Source organism: Lagopus leucura, unplaced genomic scaffold (assembly GCF_019238085.1).
Source record: "Lagopus leucura isolate 7727_CA_CO unplaced genomic scaffold, USGS_WTPT01 Super-Scaffold_73, whole genome shotgun sequence".
NCBI classification, from domain to species: Eukaryota; Metazoa; Chordata; class Aves; order Galliformes; family Phasianidae; genus Lagopus; species Lagopus leucura.
Genome location: NW_024962252.1, coordinates 21506002 through 21520760, shown reverse-complemented (window position 1 = coordinate 21520760; position 14759 = coordinate 21506002). Strand labels below are relative to the sequence as shown.

The window sequence follows — 14759 nt, the reverse complement described above, 5'->3', positions numbered from 1 at the left end:
AACTTTATACAAGGGTGGATTGTGGTAGGACAAGGGGGAATGGTTTTAAATTAAAGGGAGGGAGATTTATATTAGATGTCAGGGGAAAGTTCGTTAGGAGTGAGTAACTGCACAGTGAAATGCTGGAACAGGTAGCCCATAGAGGCTGTGGATGCCCCATCCCTGGAGGTGTTCAAGGCCAGGCTGATGGGGCCCTGTGCAATGTGATCTAGTACTTGATCTAGCTGTCAGCAATCCTGCACGTGGCAGGGTTGGAATTTGATGACCCTTGAGGTCCCTTCCAATTAAAGCCATTCTGTGATAGAATATTTTTTTAGTAGGATTTTTGTTTGTCTCTATGCAACTAATGAGATGATGTAGTCTTTCTTACAGTATTAAAAATCTGTAGGAGTCTCACAGGGCCCTTTCCCACAGTCCAAAGGAACTCCCATTCTCTCAGCTAGCAGTAAGGAATGGTGATGTTACATTGATGGCATAAAGATTGAGCATCTTCAGTAGCGATGAAGCTCTCCCCCTCCTATTTGATTGTAATAATTTCACAATCATACGCAATAGGAACAAGAGTAGAGAAACCTGACTTCATCAGCAATCAGACAAATGAAGTATACATCAGAAATCATAGTAACTAGTATGTTTAAATTGTTTTTCTCAAGAGAAAAGATCCAATAGCTTATCTTGCAGAACGTGTCACAGAATTATAGCCAGCGAAAGATTAGAACATTTTCCTGTGTGTTGTATACAGAACTTTGTTCTAATTTCACTTGAAAAACTCAATTTTTTATCTTTTGAAGGGTGAGCCAGGACCTCCAGGTGCTCGTGGACTTCCGGTAAGTCTTAAGTTTAGTACATGAGGAGGCTTTTTAGACCTCAAATCTACACAGCCAAAACCTATTTCCGAATTTTCAAAGAACTCCTAGAAAAATAAAGTAGCCTGAGGAACCTTCTATCATTACATGAAAATGTGTAGGATTTAGTGAAGAGGACACATTTGGTTTGTATACTGTAGAAAAGAAAGGTATGTCCTTGATGTGGTCATAGTTTTGGAAGCATTGCCAGTGTTGATTTCCATCTACTTGTCAAAATCTGTAGAGACAAGATAGCCTGTGTTTTATTTGGATAAATTTATTTACCTACAGTCATACTATTTCAGCTCTTCATCATGTCTTTAAATAGCCTTGCTGAACTTTAAATTATGTACAGGACTTTCTGTGCCATTCCATATGAGAGCAAGACAACATATGAGAAAGAACATGCAAAAAATGCTGTTCAAATTGGCATATAGATGAATTTAGCATTTATCTTTAGGGTTTGTAAAGAATTGTGAATTCCAGAAATTTAACGAGGTTAGAGAAGTGAATGATGGTTGGTGTCTAGAAACTAAGATGATACAGGGAACTAGGAAAATGAGTACCGGAAAAACATGAGTGGTGTAAAACTGTAAAAGGGCCACACATAAAGATAATTTAGTTAAGATTTAGATTCCTTTTGGACATTATCCAAAGGGGATTATCTAAAGGAGGCGTTATTTTCCCATATAGCAGTCATTTTCATGAAATTCTGTGTCTTTTGATACACAAATATCATTGATATTTGTCCATAGAAGAAATAGCAATGCTATTTTTGAAAAGGTTACATTATAGAAATATTCAAACCTAAGATGAATCAATCTATGTGGACATTTGCATTTGATTCTCATGGATGCTGTTTTCTTGCCTGAAAACATGGAGCCTGATTTATACCTACTATACTTATACAATGGCTGGAAAATCTGTAGTCTTGATGTCACAGCTAAACTTAGTTCACAAATAATAGCAAAACTGGGGTAGCTTTTGGGTAAAATGAAGGCCTGAGTTTCTCTGTTAGTTTTTTGTTGTTTTCATTTTTTGCTGTCAAATAGTTGGTGAAACCATTTGCTGGTAATTTTCAATACTTTTAAAAATAAATAACTAGAATGGAGAGTCAGGTTATCAGATTTGTTATTCAGATGATATGGAAAAAAGCGTACATGAGAAGAAATATATAAAAGAAAAAGTAGGGAACTGTAAAGTTGTTAAAATACTGTAGTATGAACATGTTCAGAGGAGAGCCACAAAAATGATCCAAGGGATGGAACAGCTTCTCCACGAGGACAGGCTGAGAGAGCTGGGTCTGTTCAGACTCAATAAGAGGAGGCTCTGGAGAGACCTGAGAGTGGCTTTCCAGTATCTAAAGGGAGTCGATAAGAAAGAAGGGGACAGGCTCCTTAGCAGGGTTTGCTAAAGGTGATAGGATGGGGGGAATGGTTTCAAACTAAAAGAATGGAGATTTAGATATAATGGATATAAGGGAAAAGGTTTTTGCGACAAGGGAAACAGGAACAGGTTGCCCAGAGAGGGGGTGGCTGTCCCATCTCTGGAGACATTCAAGGTCAGGTTGCATGGGGCTCTGAGCAACCTGATGTAGCTGTAGGTGTTCCTGTTCATTGCAGGGGAGTTGGACTAGATGGCATTTAAGGGTCCCTTCCAACTCAAATGATTTTATGATTCAATGAATTCAAATAAGAAATAACTTGAGGAAAATATACAGTATTTTATCTTATAATTAACAGACTAATGTGCAGTGGAATCATTTATGAACTTTAAAAAAAGTGTGTATGTAAAATATACTTAAAGAAGTAGAAACAGAGATGTTACTATGAGAAAGCAGCAAACTGGACAACTTAATAAAGTTGAATGCTGATTGCACTCAGAGTAGAACTGACTTGATTAAGGTCCATATTCTGACCATATTTTTTAGGCTGTAAAATCAGTAAATCTGCTGAGATTTTGAACCACTGTTGAAAGTTCATCAACCTCGAAGCATTTTTCTGCTTTGGTGACATGCTTCATTGATCATCAGTAGGGGTTGCTTTCAGAGTTGTTCTGCCTCTGCTTAACAAGAAATTGGACACTGTATTTAAAGATAAATCTGCAGGAATGTTTATAGTGGTGAGATGAGAATTGCCAGTTATATAAAGGTAAAGCAAAGACGGATATACTTGGTGACACTGCAAGAACACTGGAAACTGTCATTACCCTTGTAATGAATAAGGCTAAGGTTAATTTTTAGAACTCTGATTTTAGGAAGGAGTCTAGTGCTTGATTTTCTGGCTTCATGATAGCTTGTATATGCTGAATCTGTATGGAAAGTTTAGTGCTTTCAGGAGAATTCCATATATATGTACTTTCATTTTGATGAATGGCTTTAAGCTGCTATAGAAATAGAACTGTTAGTGAATTTTTTTAAATGCCAGTCATCTTGCCTTTAATGAGATTTAAACTTATTTTGTGCTAATGAAACCTAGAAAGAAAATAAAGCAGGGTTGTCAGAGTGGGAGTGCTGGAGTGTGATGGTTCTAATTCTCAGATTCAGATATTTTTTGAGAAACTATCATCGCATGTTTGAAGCATTGGAGCTGGTTTTACCTTCAAGGGTTTTTGGCTTGATCTGAGAAAGTTCATTTACCAGAAACATAGAAATGAGTCTGCATACTAGTTGAATGATTGTGTGTTTAGGTGTAATTATGCCCTTTATGAATTCACTCAGTGGTCTTCTGTAAGTAAAGTCTGGGTGGTTATCGAAAGACTCCATTTCTCACAAGAATAAACTGTTCTGTGTTCTTAAAATGCTAGGTGCAAACAAAGTCAGAAGTCTTAGCTGTAACATTCATCACTTACATATTATTATCGATGTTTTTCAAGCTTAGCCAGTGGAATTTGTTGTCAAAGTCAGAACTGAAATAAACAATACTAAGTATCTGGAGTTTTAGTGATAGCGTTTGCATTTCTGCTTCTGTCACATTTTGTTTCTGGCAGTCTCAGTTTCCTTTTACTCTCCTTTTCCTCTGTTCTTCTCCTGCTTCATCATTTAATTTTAACATATTCTTGTCTCATCTCTTTTGCTGATAATCTATCAAATGACAGATTTACAAACTAAGTAGAATACTTCTGATCAGCTCATAATTTACCGCCAAATATACTAATATCTCTAATGTGCTCCTCGCCAAGAGACCTGGGATGTGTGCTAGATTCAGTGCATGTATTACACCCTTTGGTTCACTCTCTCTCAGGCTCCCTCTAACTTTTGTACTAGTCAGTGCATTACTTTTATTTTACAGATACAAAATATTGATAGAACTGTGAATATATAGTGTCTAAAAAATGCAGCCCCATGGAGTGTGCTCCTTCAAAGCTGATGGCAAGGACCTAAGGCTTTGGAACCAGACTGTGTGGATGTAAAGGGGCTTTCCCTTTAGGCACAGGCAGAGGCATGAATGGAGGCAGCTGTGAGAGGTCACTGATTGCTGTGTGTAGGTCCCTACTGGCTGGAGCTTTCAACTCCCTAACTGGCTCTGCTTGCAGGGAGTTCATGGCCTGAAGTAGCAGGGCAAGGGGAGAGACATGAATTGCTGGGGGCAGCACTGGGCACCTGCTTTTCCTAGTTAGGTGGGTAAGGAGATACAATGGAATGGGCAGCATGGGAGCAAGTGGCTTCTCCTGGACCTGTGTGTAGCTCACACAGTCAGTAGCCATAACTGTCTTTCTGTATCACTGCCTTTCACTGTTACATTATCAAGGTGATAATCAAATTGTCAAAGTGATGCTCAATTAGGAACCTGCATGTACTTGTCTTCCTTCATGCAGTGGCAGATGGCATAGTGTAATACCAGGTATGTGAAGCATTGATGGTTGAATTTGTATAATTAGATATAGGCAATGTAATAAACTGCAGTGTTAAGTAATAGCAAAGGAATCATGTACATTAGGCGAGATGAAAAGGTTTATTTTCTGCTCTGTGTTAAGTGAATAAAATGAAATTACTCTCTTAAATACTTGGAATTTTCCTTGTGTTACATCAGGGAAACATTGCAGACATAAATCCAGTTTGGTATTTATGGACTTTTATGTGCCACTTAGCCCAGGTGCTTCATTATATCAAATCTAGTGAAGCAAGTTTATGATTTTGTGTTCCAGTCTTTCGTACACTTTATTGACACTGTTCTCCTTAAATATTCAGATATCTTTAGAAATGCAATACTTAGAGATTTGTTTTTGCAGAGGAAAATCATTTTGCAAATAAGCAGAAACACATTTGGTTGTTGGATACTTCTCATTAAAATGACTCAAAGCAATACTAATAGAAAATATAAGCATGAGAAGTTCTTTCTAGCTACTGAAAAAGCACCACTTCAATGAATTTAGACCTTGGGGAAGTAGAGGAAAAAAAAAGTTTTTTTTTTTTATTATCAGTTTAAATGCCCTGTTAGTAAAATTATATCATAAATGTGTCTATCTTGCTGTCTGACAATTGGCTAAGTGCAAAGGCTTTCATTTCTACATTCTTTTGATGGTGCATGTGTTTATAAATATGCACATGGAAATACTAGTGTGCTAGTGCAAGGAAGCTTAATCAGTAATTTATTTTTTCTTCAGATGTCAATTACCTAATAATAAATGTCTAACACTGGTTAAACGAGTTTTCAAAATCATTCTGCAGAATCAAACACCAGGGTTTTCATGCTTTTTACTGCCAAGTATTTTTTTTTCCCTCGGCAAACAGCTCAACTCGGTGCAAAAGCCTCTCCACATTTCTGACTTTTTTTCATATTTCACAGGGCAAGGGTCTTCTTGGACCACCTGTAAGTATCATCTTTACAATTCATAAATATACTGTTTAATTTTTTAAAAGCTGTTGGATACGTTTATTATTCAGTTCAAATAAAGTAATACTGAGGAAAAAGGGACTGGTTTATTTCCGGTGTTCTATGTCTACTATATATGCTGTCCTCATCTATTAGTATCATTGGGCAAGAATAATGGTGTCTGAAGGCATAATTTGTTGTTTGAGAAAATGCTGTGTTCACTCTCCTCAAATGCTTGTTGTACAGGTGTTGCATGATCTAAAATTACTGTTTAACTTTGTTGTTACAGGGTCCAGCTGGTGCTGCAGGACTGCCTGGTGAAGTAGGCCGTGCTGGCCCACCTGTAAGTAATGCTGTGTTTGCTAAAAGTTTTAATTTTATTTCTTCTGTCCTTCTGTAGTAAATTCATATATCGCTTCTGTTATTTGGTATGAATATGTGATTATTTGTTATCATTGTGACTATGAATCAATAGAATTTTTTTAATTTAGGGAGATCCAGGAAAAAGGGGGCCACCAGGACCACCGGGACCTCCGGGCCCTCGAGTAAGTGTATTTAATATGTGCTAACATCTGAGTTTTATATACACTATTAGTGCTGCTTGAACAAGACTTTAAGTCCCACAACATAATACCAACTTAAGAATTTATGATTTGATGTATCTTGCTGAAATCCTTGTGTTCAAAGCCTGCAATACAACTCATGCAACGATATCAACTTGTCTACTTCCATTTAGAAAGTGTATTTCTAGTCCTTCTACTTAAGAAAAATATTTTGAGATGCAAACTCTGTAATTTCTGTGATCATGTATTCCCATTTCTGCAAATGGTCTTAAACTGTAACTTTTGCAAGTTTTAAATTTCCCTGTGTGTTATAGTACATGTACTCTTTGTTGGACTTCAGCGGTGGTAGTTCATCAGTAGAGGCAGACTATTCTCTGCTAGAAAAGAATTATTTGGCTAAAGAGCTTGAGTAATGTATGCTTACAGGTGCTACTTATTTTATCTGTTGCCCACTACTTGCAAGAGATGTAAGAAAACTACACCAGTTTTACCCCTGTAGGAGGATGGTTGTCCTCTCTGAGCCTCTTAGGAAGAGGAATGTTTGTCATGCCTTTGTGTTGTGGCTAATTACCTGCCCAGGGAGCATCTGGCAGGCACAATTGGAGGCTGTGGGTTGTGAAGTGCAAGCTTGAAGAAAAGTTTGTCACACTAATACTTCTTTTAAAGCTCCACTGTTTTTCTGCTGAACAGACTCTAAATCTATAAGCTTATTCTAGACCTTGTCTCTTGTCTTCATGAAAGTTACCAGAGTGTTGAATGAGACGTGGTTTAAAAAAAAAACAACAGTGAATGGAGAGGGGTATTTAGGAAACATAAAAAGGCAGTTAGAAAGGAACCCTCAGTAATGGTGTATGCTTCCTCTATTCACTGATAATATTGTCATCAAGGTTTCTTGATGTTACACAGTTTCAATCCAGTTACTGATCCCTATCATGCCTTCAACTTTCTTTTTTTTAGTCCTTTTGTATTAAAAGACAGTAGTTCAGTTCTTTAAACTCCCCTGCTTCATTCTGACATAGTCATCCATTCCACTGGGCTTTGGAGAATCCAGCAGCTGCTGTGAAGTCATATTTCTTCCTGTTGTGTCTCATAAGCCTCCTATGAACTTCCATCAATTATTTGATTTAATATGAGAAATGGCCTTCCTCCCCCCCCAGCTGAATCCATCTGGTTATACAGAGGTCTCTAGTTTACTGCAGTTCCAGAAACTGGCAGACATGTCACTCACCTACCAGTACTTGTGTTATGAGATTATTTTCTCTGAAAAGATATGGTTTTTCTTTTTTTTTTTCTTTTTTTTTCTTCTTGAATGTTAGTAAGCTTGAAAAATAAAAGTCATCCTGACCACAATAATTGTTTTGGATTCTGCTTGAAATCTACAGAGTTTGTAACTTTACCTTGTTGTACTTGCCTAAATACTGAAACTCAAATTTTGCTTTTCATTATATAAAAATTTTAGGAATAATCTACCATGGATATATAAAATCTCTGGTACAAATTACCACCAGATTGACTACAGATATATTAGTAAATCAAACAGTAGGTCTGTAGAGTTTGATATTTAAAGTAAAAGATGGATAACCTAAGTATGTTTTAAATAGCTTAAGAAAAAAGAAGAGGCTTTTTCTTCAGAAAAAATGTCACAGCTTAAAGGATGGGAGTCTTTGGGACTTGGAGTCTTACAATAATATTCTACAGTTTAGGTTGTTTTCATATCAGAGATCCTTTGGTGAATTATACTTCTGATTCCAGCTTCAGATAGTTGTATTTTCCATTTTGTCTAATGCCAAATGGATCAGGCCTGTTTAATTTTCTTTTACTAATTTTGATTAATTTCATTTAATTTAGGGAACAATTGGTCTGCAAGATGGTGACCCATTGGTAAGATTTGTCCACAATTTTTTAAAAAAACCATTTAAAGACAACCTTATCCAAGCTATCTGGTGCTGACAAAATGAATGTTCTTCCAGTGTCCCAATGCTTGTCCACCTGGCCGCCCAGGACATGCTGGCCTAATGGGAATGAAGGTAAGAAGGATGTGTTCAAACATTCCTTACAGAGATACCATTTGAAAACACCAGGGAGAGTACATTCTGGCTTCAAAGAAGTGCAGTTTACTAATTTAAAAAACATTTTAACAGAGGGAAGGTTTTCTGAATGTTTAATACCATAATAGCCTGTTGTCAAAATCTCCTACTGATGCTCTAAATTTCAGAGTAAAACTGATGCCTTGAACGTCTTGAAAAGATTAGAGTATGTGAAAGATTTCTTCATTCACTTTCCTGAGCATTTGAAGTCTGACTCCAGTCTCTACATATTCTACCAAAACTTTTGTCTTTTTCCTGCTTTTTTTTGTTCTCAACTTTATCAAACAAATTGAAAGAAACTCTCTTTGATTCTTATTCTAAGACATTTTATGTATTCTTTACTTGTTTCTGAAAAGACTGATGACTCAAGGAAATCGTTATGTGGTAATCTGAGAAGAAACACCTAATCTGGTGAGAAACACAGTCTCGTTAGATCCAGGAAATCATCTTTTTGAGGATGGTACTTAATATATAGTATTAAATGGATAGATGAGGAAGTGTTGGTGAATGAGGATTTGCAGACGAAACAGTAAAACTGTATGGAGGAGTCTGTATCTGTTTTGTATAACTCTGTATTTTAATCTGAATAATCTCTAATTTCTCATTTTTGTTTCTATGTTTATTTTAGGGACAGAAAGGCTCAAAAGGAGAATCTGGTGAACCAGGAAAACAAGGTTACAAGGTAAAAAAGAAAATGTAAATATAAGGGAAAACTACTCCTGTAGTTAGATCGTTTAAAAAAAAAGAACGTTAGATTTCATTAGAACTACCAACAATTTTTATGTATGAATGTATGAGGAGATATTGCATATCATAATACTGCAGAGTAACTAAAGACCCATCTCTTTTCTTCATTCTCTGACTTCTGTATTTACTAGAATGCAGAAATCAGTGATGCTACTCTGTTGTTGCTTTTTTTTGATCATTCAAATTTAGTTATTGTGGAACTTGAAATCTAATTTATTAACAGTGAAACTTCCAAGCATTTAAATGTACAAGAATTCTGTTGGCTTACTGTGTAAATTGCTCTGTGGCACAGCTGAGTCATAACAGGAGGAATGACAAGGAAAAATATATTTGAGAGGGGAAGTATAACATCAGAGGGAAAGACAAATTATTACTGTAATAAAGTGGCCAAGTCTGATTCAGCTTGAAGACTGAAATGTGAACTTTCTAAAGGTGTTTAACTTTGTTTGATTTTTGAAAAGTTTATATCAAAGTTTGGGAAATTTTACATTGCCTTGCTGCATGCTTCAATACTGGTTGAAAAGGAAAAAAAATTAGAAAAAATCCTTTCTTGAAACAGCAGTGGCAACAAAAAGCTAAACAAAAGAGCACCCAACCCCACTCTGTTCTTAGCTATATTGAAAAAAAATATTGGCTTTAGATTTAGATTAGATTAGACCTTTTATTATCATGTTATCAAACTGGAGCTTAATCAGCTGGTGAGATGTTTTACCATTTCAGTTTTCAAAAAATTCAGAAACACAACATGGTGTTGTGAGGCAGAGCTACTGGCATATCCAGTCCTTTCACTTTTATAAGTAAGCCTTCATTACACATTTTATCCAGAAGAACAAAAAAAGCCCAACGTGATTAACACTGAAAGGGACAAAAAAGAGCTCAAGAGTACAATATTATTTTACTTTATCCTGGAGTGTCTTTGGAATTACTTTTTTTGGCTAGTAGTAAAATGATGAACTTCCTTCAAATAGGACATGGTGACAGAAAACAGTAAGTAATAGATGGGCCTTCTGCGTTGAGAAGACAATATCCAGGGTATTGATAATCAACAGTGTATTCATTTTGCTTTCCCAGGGTGAAGAAGGGGATCAAGGACCCATTGGTGAAGTTGGAGCTCAAGGCCCTCCAGTAAAGTATTTCCTTTTTGAATAGTGTTATGCATTTGGTTTATTATATTGTATCTATTCTTACTGTAGGAGAATGGATATCACAGAAGCTCCATGCAACTTTCTTTTTGTCCTGTCATACTGCTTATAAGTGACAGTAGAATTAGTTAAGTTCATCTAACATTGTTGCATACTTATTTTAAAAAGTACACCACGTCCTACATTTTCTAATGTTTGAACTGTACAAATAGTACTTTTCCCTTGTTTTCCTTTCCATAATTTCAATGATGTTTACTTCAGCCTTGGAAAACTTGTATTTATGCTTAGCTGTGAAATGTGGACGTTGCTAAGACTTGGGGATGAAGTGTCTGCCATGGAACAGCAGATATTTTCAACTTTCTGTCTTTTTCCATTTCAAGGAAGTAGCCTTTGGTCATACTTAAGGTTTTGGAGTAGCTTCCTTTTGTTCCTCCTCACTTGTTTGTTCTGACATATAATTCCTCAGCCTGTGTTCTCATGACGAGCTTTTATTATGCTTCCCACAGCTCAACAGGCAATATGTAACAGACATCAAGGGATCATTTTAAATAAGAGAAATAGACATTAGACATAACACATTTAATTTGTATAGTTTACTTTCTAATGGATTCTTATACTTTCTTCTTAGGCATGAAATTATTTCTTTAATTCCACTGGTGTCCAGATATGACATCATTCGGGAATTTACTTTGATGCACATGACATCCAAATCCTTGATTACAGAATTCTCTACAAGCACATGGCAACAGAATACTCTATATTAGGACCAGAGAATTACTCATCCTTCTTATACTTGCAGCCAAAAAAGCATACCTGGGGCCCTGGCCCGGAGGAAGCAGTTACCTAAGATGCTGCTTCTGCTTCCTGAAGGGCCTATGTGGTCACAAATCACTTTGGAAATGTTCTTATCACTGTAAAAAAACCAAAAAACAAAAAACCAAAAAAGCCAAAACAAAACAAAAAAAAAAAACCCACAAAACAAACAAACAAACAAAAAAACCCACAAAGGGATCAGAAAACAATTTGGGACTGATTTGGCTTTCATGTCACTTCACTGTTTCACCAGCTGGTGACTTCACGAAACAAGATTTAAAATAATTGTTCCTTCTTAAAATATGGGATTCATAATCTACAGAAAATGATGTCAGATAGATGCTGTATGGAAGAGTGTATGGCTGCACTTTAGAGAGACAGGCTGAGAGGTTGTAGAGTTTTTACATTTTTTTTTTCCTGCATTTTCCTTGCACAAAAAAAATATGATGTTATGATGCACAGAAAGAATTAGGAATCTGTTCTCTGCAGCAGCACCTAAAATCTACCAAATCTACATGATGCATGGATGAGAAGTCTTAGATAAGATACTGAACACTTGCTCTTAAAAAAATCTTGGCCAACTCTTTTCTACATTTAGATTTCTATAAAGCCTTCTGGACTTTTTGCCTGTATCTGTCCTATATCCTACTTCAGACAACATAAGCCCTTTCTCAAATCATGCCTTCATGTATTGCTCTTGTACAGACTGCACAGCTTTGTTTCAGCTCTGTGGTAATTTCAGTCCTTAAAGCATATTATTGATTGTAGCATGTAGCTAAGTCTTTGTGAAATCTCAAATTACTTTATAAATTTAATATTCAAGTATACTCTTTCTTTTTATGCTTAGTAGTAAAATATAATGTACATGAAACTATAAGGATATTTCTGTCTGAAAACTGGAGTGGATATAATGAAAAGATTTAATCATGATTTGAGTGTACTTTTTATTTTCAGGGCATCTTAGGTATCAGAGGTATAACTGGAATAACTGGACCTAAAGGTAACAAAGTGAGTATTAACATTTCTTGTCATAAAATGAACTGGATACAAAAATACATTCATTAATGTTTTCAACCTTACTTAAATTTGTCTCTTTTTTTTCTGCATTTTCTTTCCTATGTCAGCTGTGTTTCCATAGCTTCCATAGGAAGAAAGGCAACATGATCTTACTGATTAAGTGCACATACTTTTCCTGCTGTTCATTAAACTATTTTGATCTATTAATCCAAAACTGACTGTTATGTTTCTACTGTTCTAAACTTTCTAAATAAATATGATCAAAATGCTGGGAAGGAAAAGTGTATTGCAATCATACCATATGTCTTCCTTCAGAATTGAAGTCATGGAAACCTAATTCTGTGACCTTTTATTTTCAGAAACAACAACAAATTTGTTCTGATTATGACTTCTCATGCATGATCCTTTCTAAACTCTCAGATTTGTTCTGAACTATTACTATCTTTACTTTCTGGCTTTCTTTATGTCCTCTCTGAGTCTTTAAAGTTACTTGCTTACTTTTTTGAGCTGTCTTGCCTATCTGAAATATTTCCTATGTTTGCCAAAGGAATTTATTATTTTCCATAAACCCTTCTGAAAACATTTTTTGCTCTCAATTAAAAATTATAGGATAGCAATTATATTGTTTGCTTGAAACAGTAGAGATAATAATCTGTAGTGCACTTCAAAACTTATCCAATTTTGATTCTATTCTATTATCTGAGGATAGAAATAGTATTGCTAAGGACAACAGAAACATTTTCTGAAGCTTTTAGTCTCTCAGAGCTTCACTTTATTGTCTGATGTTATTGTCTTGTTTTGTAGGGGGCTCGTGGCCTTGATGGTGATCCTGGTCCCCAAGGTCTTCCTGGTGCACCTGTAAGTAGAATGTGTGTTAGCCAAATGCTTCCCAGGGTTTACCAGTCAGGTATTAAGTCTGTCTGTAAATCAGAAAAGCCTCTGATCATTCAATTGATGACCAATTCAACTGATGAATAAATGATGTCATGAATCACTGTCTCCAAAGAATTGCTGTGCAGTTGTACAGTTCAGCTTTTCAGTATTGTAACCTCTTTGTTTTGAGTGCTACTATGTGCAATATATTTTAGGGTGGCTTGAAATTCTTCATTATTTTCTTATCTGGAAAATATTCATTTATTAGAACATAACCTGTACTGGACAGTCTGGCAACTCCCCTCCAAACTAGCTAGAACTCATACTTGGATTAGTCAGTAACTGAATGTGTTACAGAAGTGAATACAGCACACTTTGCTTAGACATTTCTGGATTTCTAGAGAATGGCTTTAGCTGAGTTTTAAAACATGCCTGTCAGATTAGATTTTAAAAAGAATATTTGGGAGGTATTAGGTATCACTGTATTTACTGTTACTACTGTAAATGTTAATGTATGTCTATCAGTATTTTGAGCAGCTGATTCTTCAGGCTTCCCATATTAATTGACAATTGAAGAGAATCCTTTGTGTAATGCAGTACAAAATGTACATTCCCATAGCGTCAACCCAAGGTCTGGTTTGTCCCTTTCATAGACAACCATGCAACTATATGCTCTTTTATGTGAGAAGAACCAGCAGTGCTTTCTGCGGTTCTAGGGAACAAGATAGCACAAATGTGGTGCATGTTTTTCTGCCCCTCTATGTTTTTGATCCTGTGAGGATTATGGACTAGACTCAAAAATCAAGGACTAAACTCTGAAGTTACGTCCAACATCAGTGTGAGATAAAATTTTTTTTTCATTTTTTAGTGTTTTTTTTTTTAATAAGTACATTACCTCCTATAAGAAAAGCATGATACAATTAACTCCTTAGATCAAGTTCTTTTTGTAATATGCAAAGAAGAAAAAAATATACGTGGTTCTTTAGATACGTAGTCTGCACTGAGCTCTTCTAAATTGTCTGTTCAGCAATGATTTAATTCTGATTGATAGATCTTGTAACTAATTCTCTGTGCATGTTTTGTGTACTGCACAGTGCAAGTCCTCAGTGCTGCAAATACTGTAGGTTGTCTGAAAGCTCTAACTGTGCTTGTGTGAGAAAGGTTCAGGATCCTTCTGTGAAAATACTGCAAAACAAATTGTCAGGCAGTGCCCTTGTACCCATAGCTGCAGCTGTTATATGCACTGTGCTATGTCAGTCTGCATGGTGATAGATGCAGAAGGCTGGTGTAGATTCACTTTGTCTTGAATGGTCACTTGCACATAAAAGGTACTGCAAGTAAATCCTATTAAAGGGATGAGGGATCTCTGTGCAGATTCTAAAGCCCAGCTAAACTCTGAATTTGGGAAGCCACAGGACCAAGGAGATCACAGAAAGATTCTATTCACTAGAATAAATTAAACCGTTGGTTTAAGCTAATGAATCTAAGTAATTTTACACTGACTTATTGCTCAACTTTTTTTTAGGGGGATCAAGGACAGAGAGGTCCACTGGGAGAAGAGGGTCCGAAGGGAGAAAGAGTAAGCACAAATTTCAAATCATGTTGACTTGCAGACGTCGAGAGTGCCAATCATACTTTATAAGTTGTATATAACCAAACATGCATGCCTGAATAAATATAGGTTGATATTCTTTGAACCTATCATTTCAATGTGTTTATTTTCTTTTTCCAAAATTACCATTCTTAGGGTCCTCAAGGGACAAGAGGAATAAATGGTCTCCCTGGGCCTAAAGGAGAGTCTGTATGTATATTTCTTCATTTATGTTGTGTTATACTGATTTATATAGCAAAGTAGTTG

General features: G+C 36.0%; 1 protein-coding gene across 1 annotated transcript in view; it reads left to right on the top strand.

Annotated features, from left to right (window-relative positions):
- Window positions 1-14759, top strand: part of COL9A1 (collagen type IX alpha 1 chain) — a 64529-nt gene that overhangs the window by 22917 nt on the left and 26853 nt on the right. Inside the window, exons 12-23 of the mRNA XM_042862216.1 lie at window positions 792-827; window positions 5633-5656; window positions 5949-6002; window positions 6151-6204; window positions 8071-8103; window positions 8193-8249; window positions 8938-8991; window positions 10128-10181; window positions 11966-12019; window positions 12833-12886; window positions 14427-14480; window positions 14649-14702. Of these exons, the coding sequence (XP_042718150.1) occupies window positions 792-827; window positions 5633-5656; window positions 5949-6002; window positions 6151-6204; window positions 8071-8103; window positions 8193-8249; window positions 8938-8991; window positions 10128-10181; window positions 11966-12019; window positions 12833-12886; window positions 14427-14480; window positions 14649-14702 (582 nt within the window). The remainder of the gene's footprint in view (window positions 1-791; window positions 828-5632; window positions 5657-5948; window positions 6003-6150; window positions 6205-8070; window positions 8104-8192; window positions 8250-8937; window positions 8992-10127; window positions 10182-11965; window positions 12020-12832; window positions 12887-14426; window positions 14481-14648; window positions 14703-14759) is intronic.